The sequence below is a fragment of the Enoplosus armatus genome, chromosome 5 (assembly GCF_043641665.1).
Source record: "Enoplosus armatus isolate fEnoArm2 chromosome 5, fEnoArm2.hap1, whole genome shotgun sequence".
Lineage (NCBI taxonomy): Eukaryota > Metazoa > Chordata > Actinopteri > Centrarchiformes > Enoplosidae > Enoplosus > Enoplosus armatus.
This window is the reverse complement of record NC_092184.1, coordinates 15701601-15714988: the sequence shown is the minus strand read 5'-3', so window position 1 is coordinate 15714988 and position 13388 is coordinate 15701601. Positions and strand designations below refer to the sequence as shown.

Genomic DNA, 13388 nt, shown 5'->3' with positions numbered 1-13388 from the left:
ACACAGGGGTGATAAGAAAAACTTGGTGACAACCAATCAAAAGGCAATTTCTCTTTAGCCACTGCCCTGTGCCTGTGCAGGTCTCCCTATTCTGTTGGTGTGTGAACATAATGCAGTCTATACATTAAGCTACTTTATCCACCCCATAACAATACATTATTTTCCTTCCTTTCAGGGCACACAGTATATGTAATGCAGAGGATTGTTCCATGTGGTAAAAAAAAAAGAAAATCTGTTGCCTCTGTTACAGTACTGCTTACTGCTACTACAGCTGTTACTTGTGACTACGTCTTCGAAATAGTTCATAAAACTACTAATTGTAAATTTTTACATGCAATTTATGTATTTTACATGCTATTTTAACATATGTACATACAACATAAAACCCAGCCGATTCTATTACTTTCCACCACTTTCCACAAAACACAATAATATACGTAAATGTTCCAGCTTACCTGGTTTAGGGGCCTTTCCACCTTGTCCTATTGGGTGAAAATAAGTAAAGAAATAAAATGTATGTGCGTATGCCCTGTAATATCAAAACATTTTAAAAAACAATTTACTGTACAATTATTTTAATTTTGTCTTAATATGATTATATTGAGTGTAAGATTCAAATGTCTTTTCAAAAGGACCTATGTACGTGTTACAGGCGTGGTTTTACACAATTTTCAACTTTTCAAACAAATGTTTGTCTTTTTATTTAAGTTTTTGATTAATGATATTGAGATGTTGAAAGAAAATCCTGGATAATACAGTGAATACAAGTTTTTTTTTTTTTTTATCTTCATACCTGCTCCCAGTCCTCCAATGCCCAAGCCACCATGCCCAACACCTCCTGGCACCAAACCACCGGGGCCCACACCGCGCCCTCCACCTCCATAACCTCCAACTGTCAGGGTCAAACAGGAACAGGTGTGATTGTGATCAATACTGTCATCATAGTTATTGTCAACATGTATCATTATCATCTGCAAACAATATTCATGTCATGTTATGGTCATCCTTATTTAGAGTTTGTTAAGATCACGACAATCATCTTTACTGACCATTGAGCTTGTATGAGAGAAATGTGCAACAGGCCACACATTTCCAAACTTCAAACCTCAAAATGTCTTCCAATAAACTGGCTTAACAGTGGTTGGCCGCTGAACACTTTGTTTATTGCCCCAGCGATATCCCTTGCATTTAATTATTCTTAGCTTTTGGTGGTGTGACAAGGAAGTCTCACCATGTGTTTCCCCCAGATCTGACAAAACCAAAGCTGAGTGTCGACAGGGAATTTGTCTTTAGAGCAGAAACATGTTTCTTTTTGTTACCATAAATGTTAACACTGTTGGGTGATCCAGCTTTAGTTTGCACGTAGCACTCAGACACAACTTACAACCATCCAACTCACAGTATAAGAATATCACAATTCAAAAGTCTCATAACATCAGTTCTTCCTGCAGTCGTGGCTTCAGTACTCCCAGCCAAAAAAAAAGGTGCACAGGGTCAAACTTGTTCAACAAATGGGAGCTGAAGCCATGCCAGGACACTGCCTACGGTTGGTGAACTGTTGCGAAAGTGGATTGTGCATGCAGAGATGAGTGTATCTGCTATGGACGTGTGAAATGACAAACACCAGATAGAATATCTGTGGCTGTGCATTAAGCCTAATGGAGGCGATGGCCATTTGGACGAGACAACCAGAACCCTGAGAAACAACACTGCTTTCATGACTGAGAGATTACTATATGGAAAAGATTTATGTTAAAACAAACATTAAACACGTGAACCTCTGTAGGTAGTTTCAGATCAGGTGATGATGGGGCTAGAAACATTTTTCAAAAAAATTTATTCAAGACTGAACTCTACATATTTTACAATATAATTTAATACACAAGTGTTTCTTATATCTAAATCACTGAAACAGTAGTGCATGCACCAATTCATGATAAACCAGATGCGATTCTTACAACGTATTTTATATGTGGGGAAAAATCATAAATCTTATGTCATTCCTACTCACCTGCAGCTTTAGCTGGTTTATAGCCCGCAGGGACTCCTCCAACAGACCCTTGTAAAACAACAATCATACAGAGTATTGAGTTATGGTATTCCTACATGTAGTGATGTATGGATGGACAGTTTTCTGGCCCAGCAATTCATCATCATACCAGCTGACTTTCGTCTTTTTTCTCAAGACACAAGAAGACCAGTAAATTAAAGTAAGAAGATATGTTATACACCATATGTATATATGTATATATATATTTTTACTTGTGCTTGTTTATTTAATAACTCTTATAGGATACTGCCTCACCTTCCTATGTTGGTATCATTTTATTTTTTGACATTTTTTTGACAAACTTTACATTTCTACACATTTATATAAGTATAAGTATCTCTACTTATAGTTCACGTTCAGGTTTACGTTCAGATATTTTTTGTACTAGTGTTTCTTTTTAGTAAAACCGCTGGTTTACAGTAGTATAAACCTCTGCTAAAGACAAACAGACTTTGTTTGTCGGGGCTATTTTTGTTTAAACTGTCCAGACAGTCATTGGAGGCTCTGTTACCTGGAAAGAATCCAGTTCCTGGTCCAGTGCCTCCTGGTCCAATCCCAGCACCAGGTGGTACATACACACCTGGAACACACAACACAGAAAGCAAAAGGTCATTCTCTATCACCAGCACTAGCCAAACAGCCATCAATGTTTTGTTTTTTTTAATGTTTTTATTGTAACGCTTGTTACAGCATTTCTAAACAATGACCACATTTATTAGATAAACATTCTCAAACATTTTTATCATCTGTGACCCAGAGAGAGAAACTGAAATCTGTCCTTGACATCTGCATCTGCCCCAAGTCACAGCAGTGATGGGACGCACAATGAAACGTGAACAGAGCATCTCCAGCCAGAGCCAGAGTGAAAGCAAAAAAAGATTTTATAGGCTTGATTATGAGAAAATTCCAATTGTTTTCATTCTGATGAGGTATCGCAGTTGGAGACCTTCTTTCAGAAAGCGGCTGCAGCACTGTGCACACCCTCACCCCCCACCTACATCCCCCAGCCTCATTTCTCGCCTGATTTCTGGCTGCAACCCAGGGTAACTCCTGAGATGGTCGTTCTGGATCCCAGACATGGTGGCCTCATGAGTGCAAGGAACAGCCACAGAAAAAGGGAGGATGAAAAAATGCCTGAGTTGTTCTGGGACGACTAACAGCTAAATCCAACGGGACCAGTGAGCTAAGGCCAAAATTACAAAGATATATTTTTTGAGGGGAAAACCTGGTTTATATCACAAAAAAACAAAACGCAATGGAGAGAATGGGGCTGCAGGACCACAATGATTATGTTTAATGGCTCTTACATGTGGAGGAAGGTCAATTAATTTAAACCACATGTCAAAAGGCGTTCATGTGTTTATTAGCGAATACTGTGTGAACAACTGTGCTTTGAGTTCTGTCCACTGAGTGTGGCCATTAGGGGAAGAACATTACAAGGTATTACTGTCTGATCTAGTTGAATGAAAATTCATGACATATTCCCCTGAAAAATGCCAAAAAGTAAAAATCGATGCAGTTTATTAAGTATGCCTGCATATTGCTCCATTGTACTGAAGAAGGCTTTGACCTTTTCACTAACAAGCTATGACATATTTAATGGTTTGTGCCACAAAAACATAAGTATTCTTTCTATCGTACCGCTGAGGTTAAGAAAATGAGCAGCCAACGCCAATCAATGAAGGAAACCAGTGAAGTGCAAAATCCAGCAACATACAGTAAGAATCAACTGTTGGATGAGTTGTGAAGATATAATAGCATATACAGGATACTGAGAACAAAGTGTGGGATGACCGGCTTGTAAAGAAAGGAGGAAGAGAGTACGCCTTTCATTTTGAGTAGAAAGTTAAGAAAAACTGAAAGTGATGATATAACTGTGAGTTGTTTATGTTGAAGTGAGCAAGGACAACATTGTCATATTTACTTAGATACAAAACTGCACTCAAAATTTGATTAGAAAGGGTAAAAATATTTGTCTTTGTTTAAGAGAAAAATTCTTTTCTCCAGCAAAAAGCAGTGTGCCAGCAGGGGTTATGGATCCTGTGCAATGTAGGCGAATTTGCCATCATTTTTGTTTTTGGCAGTGTAAATGGGAACAGTTATGGTGGCAGCTATGACAGCTATGGACAAACAATGACCCCATGAATGAACAAATGGACAGATGAGAGGGACTTTTAACTCATCCAGACTGGGAAGATCTGGGAGCTGGACGATGTTAGAACAGATCAGATTTCTTGAGGTTTGGCCTGGTAATACTGAAGACTGACTGAAGAGAATTCAAAATCCTGCAGGCTCAAATAAAAATTAGGAAACAAATAATACCCAGGGTTCTGTGTTTGATTATCAAATAACTAAGTGAATGCAAGTAATGCGTGTTTATGTGAGTTTCTGTCACATGCCTTTAGCTCCATGGCAAAGATCTCAGGTGCAGGCACCACATGACGGAGGTGGCGTCATTGTTCTCATTTCTACTCCTTCGTTTCACAATCAAAAGGAGGATTTCCTGTCTCGGCATTGCAAGTGAGGCAAGCGGGAGTGTGTCTGCTCCAGTTTTCCTCTTGCTTGGAATCCCATCATGCTACTGTACCACTTTAATAGAGTGCATTGGGTTCACCGAGACCATGCATCCAAATAAGGCACACACTGACCTCTGCCAAGTGACCTGACCTACCTCAATAAATTTGAAGATTTCTTCATGATTGTCCTAATTATCATCATCATCATCATCATCATCATCATGCGCTTACGTTCCTTATGAACTCAGCCAGGTCACGGGAATGTGCTGGAATGTGTGTGAAGGACAAGATTGACTTGTAGAGCACAAGGGATTAGACGAGGCAGAATTTATTTCACATTCAACTCCAGTCGAGAGTTTGCCCTGAGTGATTGTGATATGATTAATGTTGGTGAATTAAAAAAAACCTGGGAAAGCACATTTGAAAATGTATTACCACGTTGTTACTTTTATTAGTTATCTGATCTTGCAGAAACAAGGGCTCATCAGTCAAAATATAAGAAAGTAAGAAATATGTCAAATATAGCCTTATGTGTACAAAACTAGTAAACGAGAGGATGACAAGTTAGAAGCCATAACTAACTATATTATTCAGCTTGCAACAGGTTCACAGCAAGAAATGTGAGAGAGTTTTACAACTTGATAAGATAGACAACATGAAAAAAGAAAGGGAAGAAACAAATTACTGCCTGTTACAGGCTCCAGCAAGTAATAAGTGCTCTCGTGCTCTCAGTTAAATACGATGACTAGTGTGAACTGAATAGACATTTTTTACTTTGGTTTGAGCCCAGAGTTGCTCTGAGTGCATTACAAGGGTGATGATGTACATCCACTCACAGGAATCCTGACAGTGATGTGAATTTATCATCACTCCACTTTGGACTGGAATGTGGTCCAACTGCGAGACTTGAAGTGGACGGGGTGTCAGTAATCTAGGAATACAGCCAGTCATCAGCAAATGGGAAATGAGTCAAATGGATATGTAAGGTACATGGCCCGGGAGTGAGATACTGACACTTCCTGTACTGTTTCTATGTCAATCAGTGTGTATCTAGAACAAGTGTGTTGGAACAATTTTATAAATGATTTCCCTTTTTGGCAACACAAATGCGTTGTGATGTTATACAACGCTATAATTCCATCACACACATATCCCAGCCAACCAGTAGGCTGGAGGATGGGCCCCACCCTTAGCCCACCTTTTAGAGGCAGTGTGATTGCAAACAAAGTTGAAACTAGGGACACGTTATGAATACAGACTTCGAAAACTTTTAGGAAGTGATGCGTTCGCTTATCAAGTAAATAGAAATGTGTAGAGACGTAGGATTCAAAAAGGGACTTCAAAACCCTCCAAACCTCATTTCAGCAGTCAACTTCACACAAATAAAGTACAGATGAAAGTACAGTCTGAAGTGACCTTGAGGATGATTGCTGACATGTGTACCATGTGTAGGCTACATATATAGAGTTGTTGGACATATTTCATGGCTCCCACTTGGGTTGCCCAGATTTAAGCCATCAGGGACATGGTGGCTGGGTTAACACACATTTTGGACTGTGTGTTTGCAACTGACTACCCCATCCAGTGAAAATCTGATTAATTCAACATTTCTGATGTTTTAGAAGTTTTTTTTGTCTTGAATTGTTAAATTTAATTTGTTGAATTTACTTTAAGATATGCCCATTTTCAGGCCCATCTTGTCTTATGGTGATATCCAACATTTCCTACAATCCCTTGGCAAACCCAGAACATATCTGAACTGTCATTAATTGGGGGGGCTAGATAGAATGCAACAGTAATTGCCATTGCTTGGTACGACAGGTTTTCAGCTCAAGTCAAACCACTAACTCACAATGCATCCCCCCTCATGGCTGAAATGCATTATAGTCTTTTAAAAACTCTGGAAATCAAATACAATTGCAGCTGTGTGGAAAATCTCAACATCACAACACATCAACCACAGTATGTTTGACAAGTTATATGCAGGGATGAAAACAATACTCCACTAAACAACATGAGTCCTGAAATTCTAAGTATGTATATCAGCCACAGGGTTTTTAACAACACAGAAGTCACTAAGACACTGTCACATTGTTATTAAATTCCAAAATTTGTATTTATAAAACACACAGAGGATAGTGTGTGAAAAGCTCAGATAAAAATCATTTTCATACACAACATACAGTATTTGCATGCAAGTGTTTTGTTTGATCAGATTCCCTTGTTTTGAATTTTGATAAAATGACGTAGTCCACCAGACACAAGCTTCAACAGGTGGAAAGGGCTGTATCCAGCGCCTTGTATGTTTAGTTTTGCATCATGTCATGTTTTGAGTGTCGGCCTGGAAAGTAGGAAGTTACATGTTTATCATCTGTTTAGCTGGCAAGATCATTTGTTTGATATTTTGTCTGTGCATCAAAACTGGCGATACAGAAAAAAATCAAAGTGATTCATTGATTTATCAACAAATTACAGTCCATGTGGAACATTTATACTGGCTTAAAACACTTGATTTTATGGGGGGCATGGGTTATTGAGCTCATAAATAGTGACTGAATAGAAGAGAAGTTAGGAAATTGTAAGTCAGAACCTGTTTTGTTGTTGAATAAACCCAAAGCCAATGGCGGGTTTTTCCGTAGTACCTCCCATGTTAATGTCAGTTTTTACAATTGCTCTTTGTGACTTGAAAGAGTTTAGTTTTACTTCATTTACAACAAGCTGGTGAGTAATGTGACATTTCCACGACCCTGCGCTGTGGTTGCTTAATAATTGGCTTTCACTAAATAATTAAATGCCTAAGAGTTGATGGAACAATTTGCATGGCACTTGGGCGTGCAAAACAAACTCATGTGAATACAAACACAACACTAACACATGCAACCTCACAAAGGTTAATTACGGCATTCCCCGTCCTTTACAAAAGACTTACAGGACCATTACTATTCATGATCACAGCGCTGCGCTCCACATAGTTTGTGAAGTCTGTGGAAATGTATTTACACTTCTTCAACCACCTGACACTTACACAATTCTGCAACACTATTTCCATCAATTTTGATAAAATAAAAAAATGCTTTGGCAAACTAACAACCGTTTGCTGCATTCAGACGTATCCAAAACCACTGTCCCAGAAGAGGGGGTTTGGTTCTCTCTTTATGGAAAGCTCTCATACTGAAACCCAGAGCAACAGTGCAGTGAAGCAAACACTGTGGTTCCTGGCACCCTTACATCTCCCGTTATCAGACATGTGACAGCTGGCCTTCTATCAGTCACCCCTTGCACTGTCTATTTTCCACAGCACGTTGGAGGGTGGAGGAGGAAAGTGTGATGAGCTTCAAAGAAAGTAAAAATGAAAATGTTGAAATCCATCTTATTCTTGCACCCACCCCAACCTGACTCCACCTTCCCTTCCTACACAATCGCAGTGACACCTCTCTGTAGCAGAACATCAGTGTGAGGGAAGCACTGGCAAAAAAAAAACTCACTGCCCACAGATGCAAATATTTTAACGACTAAAAAGACCTGATTCTAATCTTATCGTTGTTCAATGCCTTTGGGTGTCTTGAGTGAAGCCTTCCCACTAGAAGCTGACAGGAAATGATTACAGGATTATGAAAGACATGCCTTTGAAACTAAAAAAGTGTTTGTAACAGCTGTGGACTGCTCTGTATAAGTATTTCAGAGCTGAACATGACGAAACAATGAGCCGTGGTTGAAGATAACCATCAGCCATGTGAAATCACAACAAGCTAGTGGAACAAACAGTTCATATTATGACTCCACTCCAGAAACTGATTTATATGATCACATCATACAGTAGAACTGACACAGTTACAGGTCCGAGGCCAAAATGACCATAAAGGGCTACATTCACTATTTACTGTTTATATAATTTCCGTCATTTCATTTGCCTTGCATTTCTCATGCCTTTGTATAAAACATCCATCAGATGTGAAATGTTAGACCAGTCTCCTTTTTTCTCTACCTTCAGCTATTTTAACAAAATATATTTAACCTGAAAATAGCACAAATATGGCTGAGTTGTATAGACTGAAGCATGGGACATAAAGCAAGTGTTTGTTTTCAAATCTGAAATTATGCTTTGGAATGAACTCCCTGAAATATTGTAGCTCAGTTTCTGAATTGTGAAAGAACATGACTGAGTGAAGAATGATCAATCAGATTTATGAACAAGATATTGACATTTCTACTTTACTTTTATCCTGGCAAGGACAAAAGCAGTTTACACAGTTGACCAAGGAAGCACAAAATCTATGATTTATGTGTGATGTGGGAACAGGACATGTTCTCCAGTAGTTGTGCTGCTAAAACCCAACAAAACATTTAGAGAAATGCTGTTTATTTTGGTTTAGACCTACTTACTGATTCCAAAGGCCTAAAGGTGCCACGTTTAGCCCCACCCCCTCAAAAAAAAGTGCACGGAAACTAATACAACACAGCCTACAATGTTTTCAGGCCAGAGGATTCTGATTATATTGACGTCATGTTTTTAATCAGTATTTCATTTTATTACCATCCTTTCTCATCAGTTTATCATCAGTTATGGATTTTTAAGAAAACAATATTTTTTATGCTGATGTTGTGCTCATGTTGTTTGTAAACCTAGAAGAGCTCGGACATCAGTAGGCAGTGGCGGGTCAAGATGAAAACATTCCTGACAGGAGCCATTTCTGATTGCTGGCTCCTAGCAGCTAACAGCCTGGTGAGGGCTGCTTGCAGAGTGGCTGGAATGAATCATCTGAGTTAATGTGCTTCTTTGTTTAAGACTTGGCACTGGTTGATTGCAGACCAAACAACTCTCTGGGAGATGCTAGACTGACATTTATCCACAACCAAAGAGTAAGAACTTAAATTATTAACTGATACGTGTTTTCTAGCAACAGTGAGGACTCACTACCATATGAATGTCCTCACCGTAACTGTGGACATCTACATATGTAAGAGTGATGCCTCTGTGAGAAACCTGTATGATTCAGTTAAAACACGTTAGATCGCAAATCAGCGAGTCAGTCATCCCTTTATGAAGAAATTGGATTTCATTAAAAAGTCCATCAGATTTACAAAGGTAAGACTACAGACAGTAAAAAATGATGTGCATAGTGCTAAGGAGTTGTACCCTAGACATTTGCAGTGCAGTCCTTTTGAATTACGTGTCTATTAAAACAACCCATCCATTCCAAAACTCTGATCTGATCCCTACACTATATCCATAACACTCTTAACAGTAGTTACAGTAAAAATGGTGATAGGAAAACATGTTGGCCAAAATCACTTCTGGCTAGGAGCTTTGATGCAGAGACTGACTTCCCAGCCAGGCAACATGCTTTGATGTAAATCTGGAAACCGTGGAAGGAATTGTTCAATCTCCTAACACTTTCCCAGGACGGGTGCCAGAGTAAGACACGAATACAAGGAATAACATTTGTTTCACAATAGCAAACCCTGGTCAGTCACTGCTTGTAACCAAAAGACTCCTTCCCATATGAGTATAGAATGAGGTCACCTCACTGCAAATTACACCAAACCACTCAACATCAACAAATTAAAATGCCTTTGTGGATCCGGCATTAAAGAAGCTGAAGAAATTGAAGCAAAACCTTGCTAAAGAAAAACTTGTGTCTTGCTCAGACGGCACTTCAAATGGCCTGTTTCTTTAATTGCAGTGTAGAGCTGTTGAGCCCTGGGATTCCTGTGTCACATTAATCCAGTATGCTGTGGTTGGCACTTAACCTTGCCAGAAGAGGGATTAGAGCCAGAGAGGTGTCCATAACACACGCTACCAATAAAGCCTGAGGCACCACTTGCTTGGGGAATCAAACAATCAGTCTGGGTATCTACCAGCTATGCTGGGATAGTGCTGCAATTCATCACCAGTGTTTTGTGACAGCCACTGATTTCGTCTAACTTTACCTACAGCCAGGCGAGTGTCACTGATTAATGTATTAAATTCCTCTGAAGTCTCAGAGCTGAACCTTGCCAATACCAAATGAGGCAAACTGCCTTCCAGCAGTACTTAAGAAAACATCACACAACCTATTTAATTCTTTTGAGACTGTGCAGAAAGATAGAAAAAATGTTTCCTTCTTCAACAGCGTCTGCCCGTCAGAATTGTGCTATTAACTGTGTCCGTCATAAAAGCCAAACTAACGACTTTGGCAAAATTCCACCAGTTGGCTGTTGAGGTTGTCTGGAGGAATACAACATATGTCAAGGTAAGAAACAGAGATATAGGATACTTGATACACTCTGGGCATTTACAAATTAAAACTAAATAATAGCACTGTTGGTATCATTTCACAACAAATGTGCAAGCACCTTATAAGCTATTCACTCTTCTTTTTATTAGGGCAGAGAAAAATAAGCTTAATCAAATTCCTAAGTTGAGGAATCTATTCAAAGAATTTAAACAGTCTAGACCTGGGTTTGATTCAGTTATCAAATCTAGCAATAAAAAATAGAGACCACTGAGCCCAAGCTGCGTCAACACAAATTAATTTTGGTAAGAATAACATCCAACTGACTGTATCCATGTGACAGATGTTTGTTTGTAGAATGTAAATCTACGCCTCCTCCATCGTACAAGGGAGAACCAACAAACATACTACAGTACCTGCACACGGTCATAGGGAAACATGACAGGGGGGAATATTTATGAACAAACTCCTTCCCAGATGTTTCCTCCAGGACCATAACTCATTTACACTTGTCGGTGGAAAACATTCAGACAGGTCTTGTGCTCCATCATAATTCAAGGGGTGAATTTCGCAAGCATAAGAGGTGTTTTCTGTGCAGAAGCATTAGATGAGTGGTTTGGGTGTTAATGAGGTTCATGTTACTCAAAGATAATTGACCCTTTGACCATGCTGAGTTTTTTAGAGTTAGACTGCACAGACAGATGGAACTAGTTTGAGCGCCACAGAAAGGTGGATGGATTCAACGCTCGCTTGAGATCAAAGTTGTGCTGCTAAGCCAATATTGATATTTGTTGGCTCCTTTACCTGCCATATATTTTGCCTGAATGCACCTCAAAATCTCAACTGAAATGTGGCTGGCACAAAAAAAGAAAGGATAAATGTGCTATGAGACAGAGCTAAGAAGGGTAAATATATTTTTAGATGATACCTGACAAAAACATACTTGGTAGACTTTGCTAACATGATGGAATAAGAGGATGCAGATGAAACAGCTAGGAACAATTTGACTTTATATGGACATAATTCTTTTAGGAATCTAACAATCTAAACATAATGTATCTAAAATGACACTTGGACACTGGAAGATAAGGAACATCAACAGCTGTGATTTTTAAGCAAATAAATACAACAAAACTTCACTTGAGTCCAGCATAGCCAGCCCCAGATGCTAAACATGTTTTCCAGTTGGGGGCTGAATAACTCAGAGAATCTCAGCCAACACACAGACCAAGAACCAAATCAAAGTAATGCAGAGAGGAGAGAAAAAGCAAACTCACAAGTTGAATGAGAGTGGAAGGAAAGGCATGCTTACAACCTCTCTCTCTCTCTCTCTCTCTCTCTCTCTCTCTTCAAACTGCACTTGAAGCTAACCCCTCAAATCTGCATGCTGCTACTTCGTGGATTCTGGGAGGAACAGTTCTCTAACTTCAAGAGAAGACCCGGTCAAAGCTGTAAAGGTGACACTCACGTACGCCGTCAGTCCACCTGGGAGTTCATCATGGGTGAATTTAAACTATGTGGTTTTGCTAGGTGGAAAGAGGGACCAGCTGGAACCTTCTCTTCCTGTCATGTTAAAGGATGGGGTCTGCAGACATAACACTATATATGCATAGGTGTGTGATGCAAATTAACTGTCTGAAATACATTAAAAATACATATCCATGACAGACTAGTATAGAAGACCATAAAAAAGGTTGGTTGTTTAGTTTAGAATTTAAATTTAGATTGCAAACACACACTATTGATATGGCAGGGCAGCATTATTATGAAGTTATAATGCAGGGTTATGTCTTACTGTTCAACCCAATAACAATTTAAAGCCATGGGACACAAATATCGGGTCAAGCTCTGGACAGGGCTGAACCTCCCATCTAACTTAGCAGCAACTGACATGCAAGTATGATGTAAAAAAACAGACTAAACAATCTTTAATTTTCATGACTGTGGCAGTTTAATTTACAGCTGGGATTAAGCCGAAAGAAACAAATGAACAAATAAAACAAATAAGCACTAAACTTTTATTGGATATACATGTACAGTAAGTTACACTGCAACAGATCAACACTATATGGTTTACATATTATGTAAAAGGTTTCAATTAAATAAGTGAAAGTACTCATGTCTCTGAGGGACAAAGAGGCATAGACAAAAAAATAGCACCTGTTCTAAGTCTGTGATTGATGCAGCAAAGATCATGGCTCAGTTCACCTGTAGCACACACTTACCTCCTTGAAGAGAGGGCTGAATCAGTGCAAAGAGGAAGAGTCCACAGAAGAGCAACAGAGTGTTTCTGTTAGCCATCTCGCTCCAAAATGCACCACCCCTCTCCCGATCAGCTGGTTTTATTCTCTTCTAACTAATTACCACAAGCCCGAAGTCTTTAAGAGTGGGGGAAAAAGGTGAAAAAAAGGGAAAAGATATGGGACTCGACGTAATTAAGAGAGGGCAAAGACTCTGGTTCAATGGATCACTTTGCTTTTTTCCTCCTCTATGTCTGGTGTTGCTGTTTTTATTCTGGTCACTCCTGCCAACAGTACAGACGCTGCTGCCAGCAAGGAAAGAGAGAGAGAGGGAAAGAGACACACACAGTGAGAGAGACCCCCCTCC

The 13388-nt window shown here is 39.3% G+C and overlaps 1 protein-coding gene across 1 annotated transcript in view; it reads right to left on the bottom strand.

The window, feature by feature from the left end:
* Positions 1-13111, bottom strand: part of LOC139285473 (elastin-like) — a 30320-nt gene extending 17209 nt beyond the window's left edge. Inside the window, exons 1-5 of the mRNA XM_070906040.1 lie at positions 13007-13111; positions 2562-2630; positions 2012-2059; positions 794-892; positions 456-482 (exon numbers count right to left, since the gene is read on the bottom strand). Of these exons, the coding sequence (XP_070762141.1) occupies positions 456-482; positions 794-892; positions 2012-2059; positions 2562-2630; positions 13007-13082 (319 nt within the window). The 5' untranslated portion in view covers positions 13083-13111. The remainder of the gene's footprint in view (positions 1-455; positions 483-793; positions 893-2011; positions 2060-2561; positions 2631-13006) is intronic.
* Positions 13112-13388: the final 277 nt, after the last annotated feature.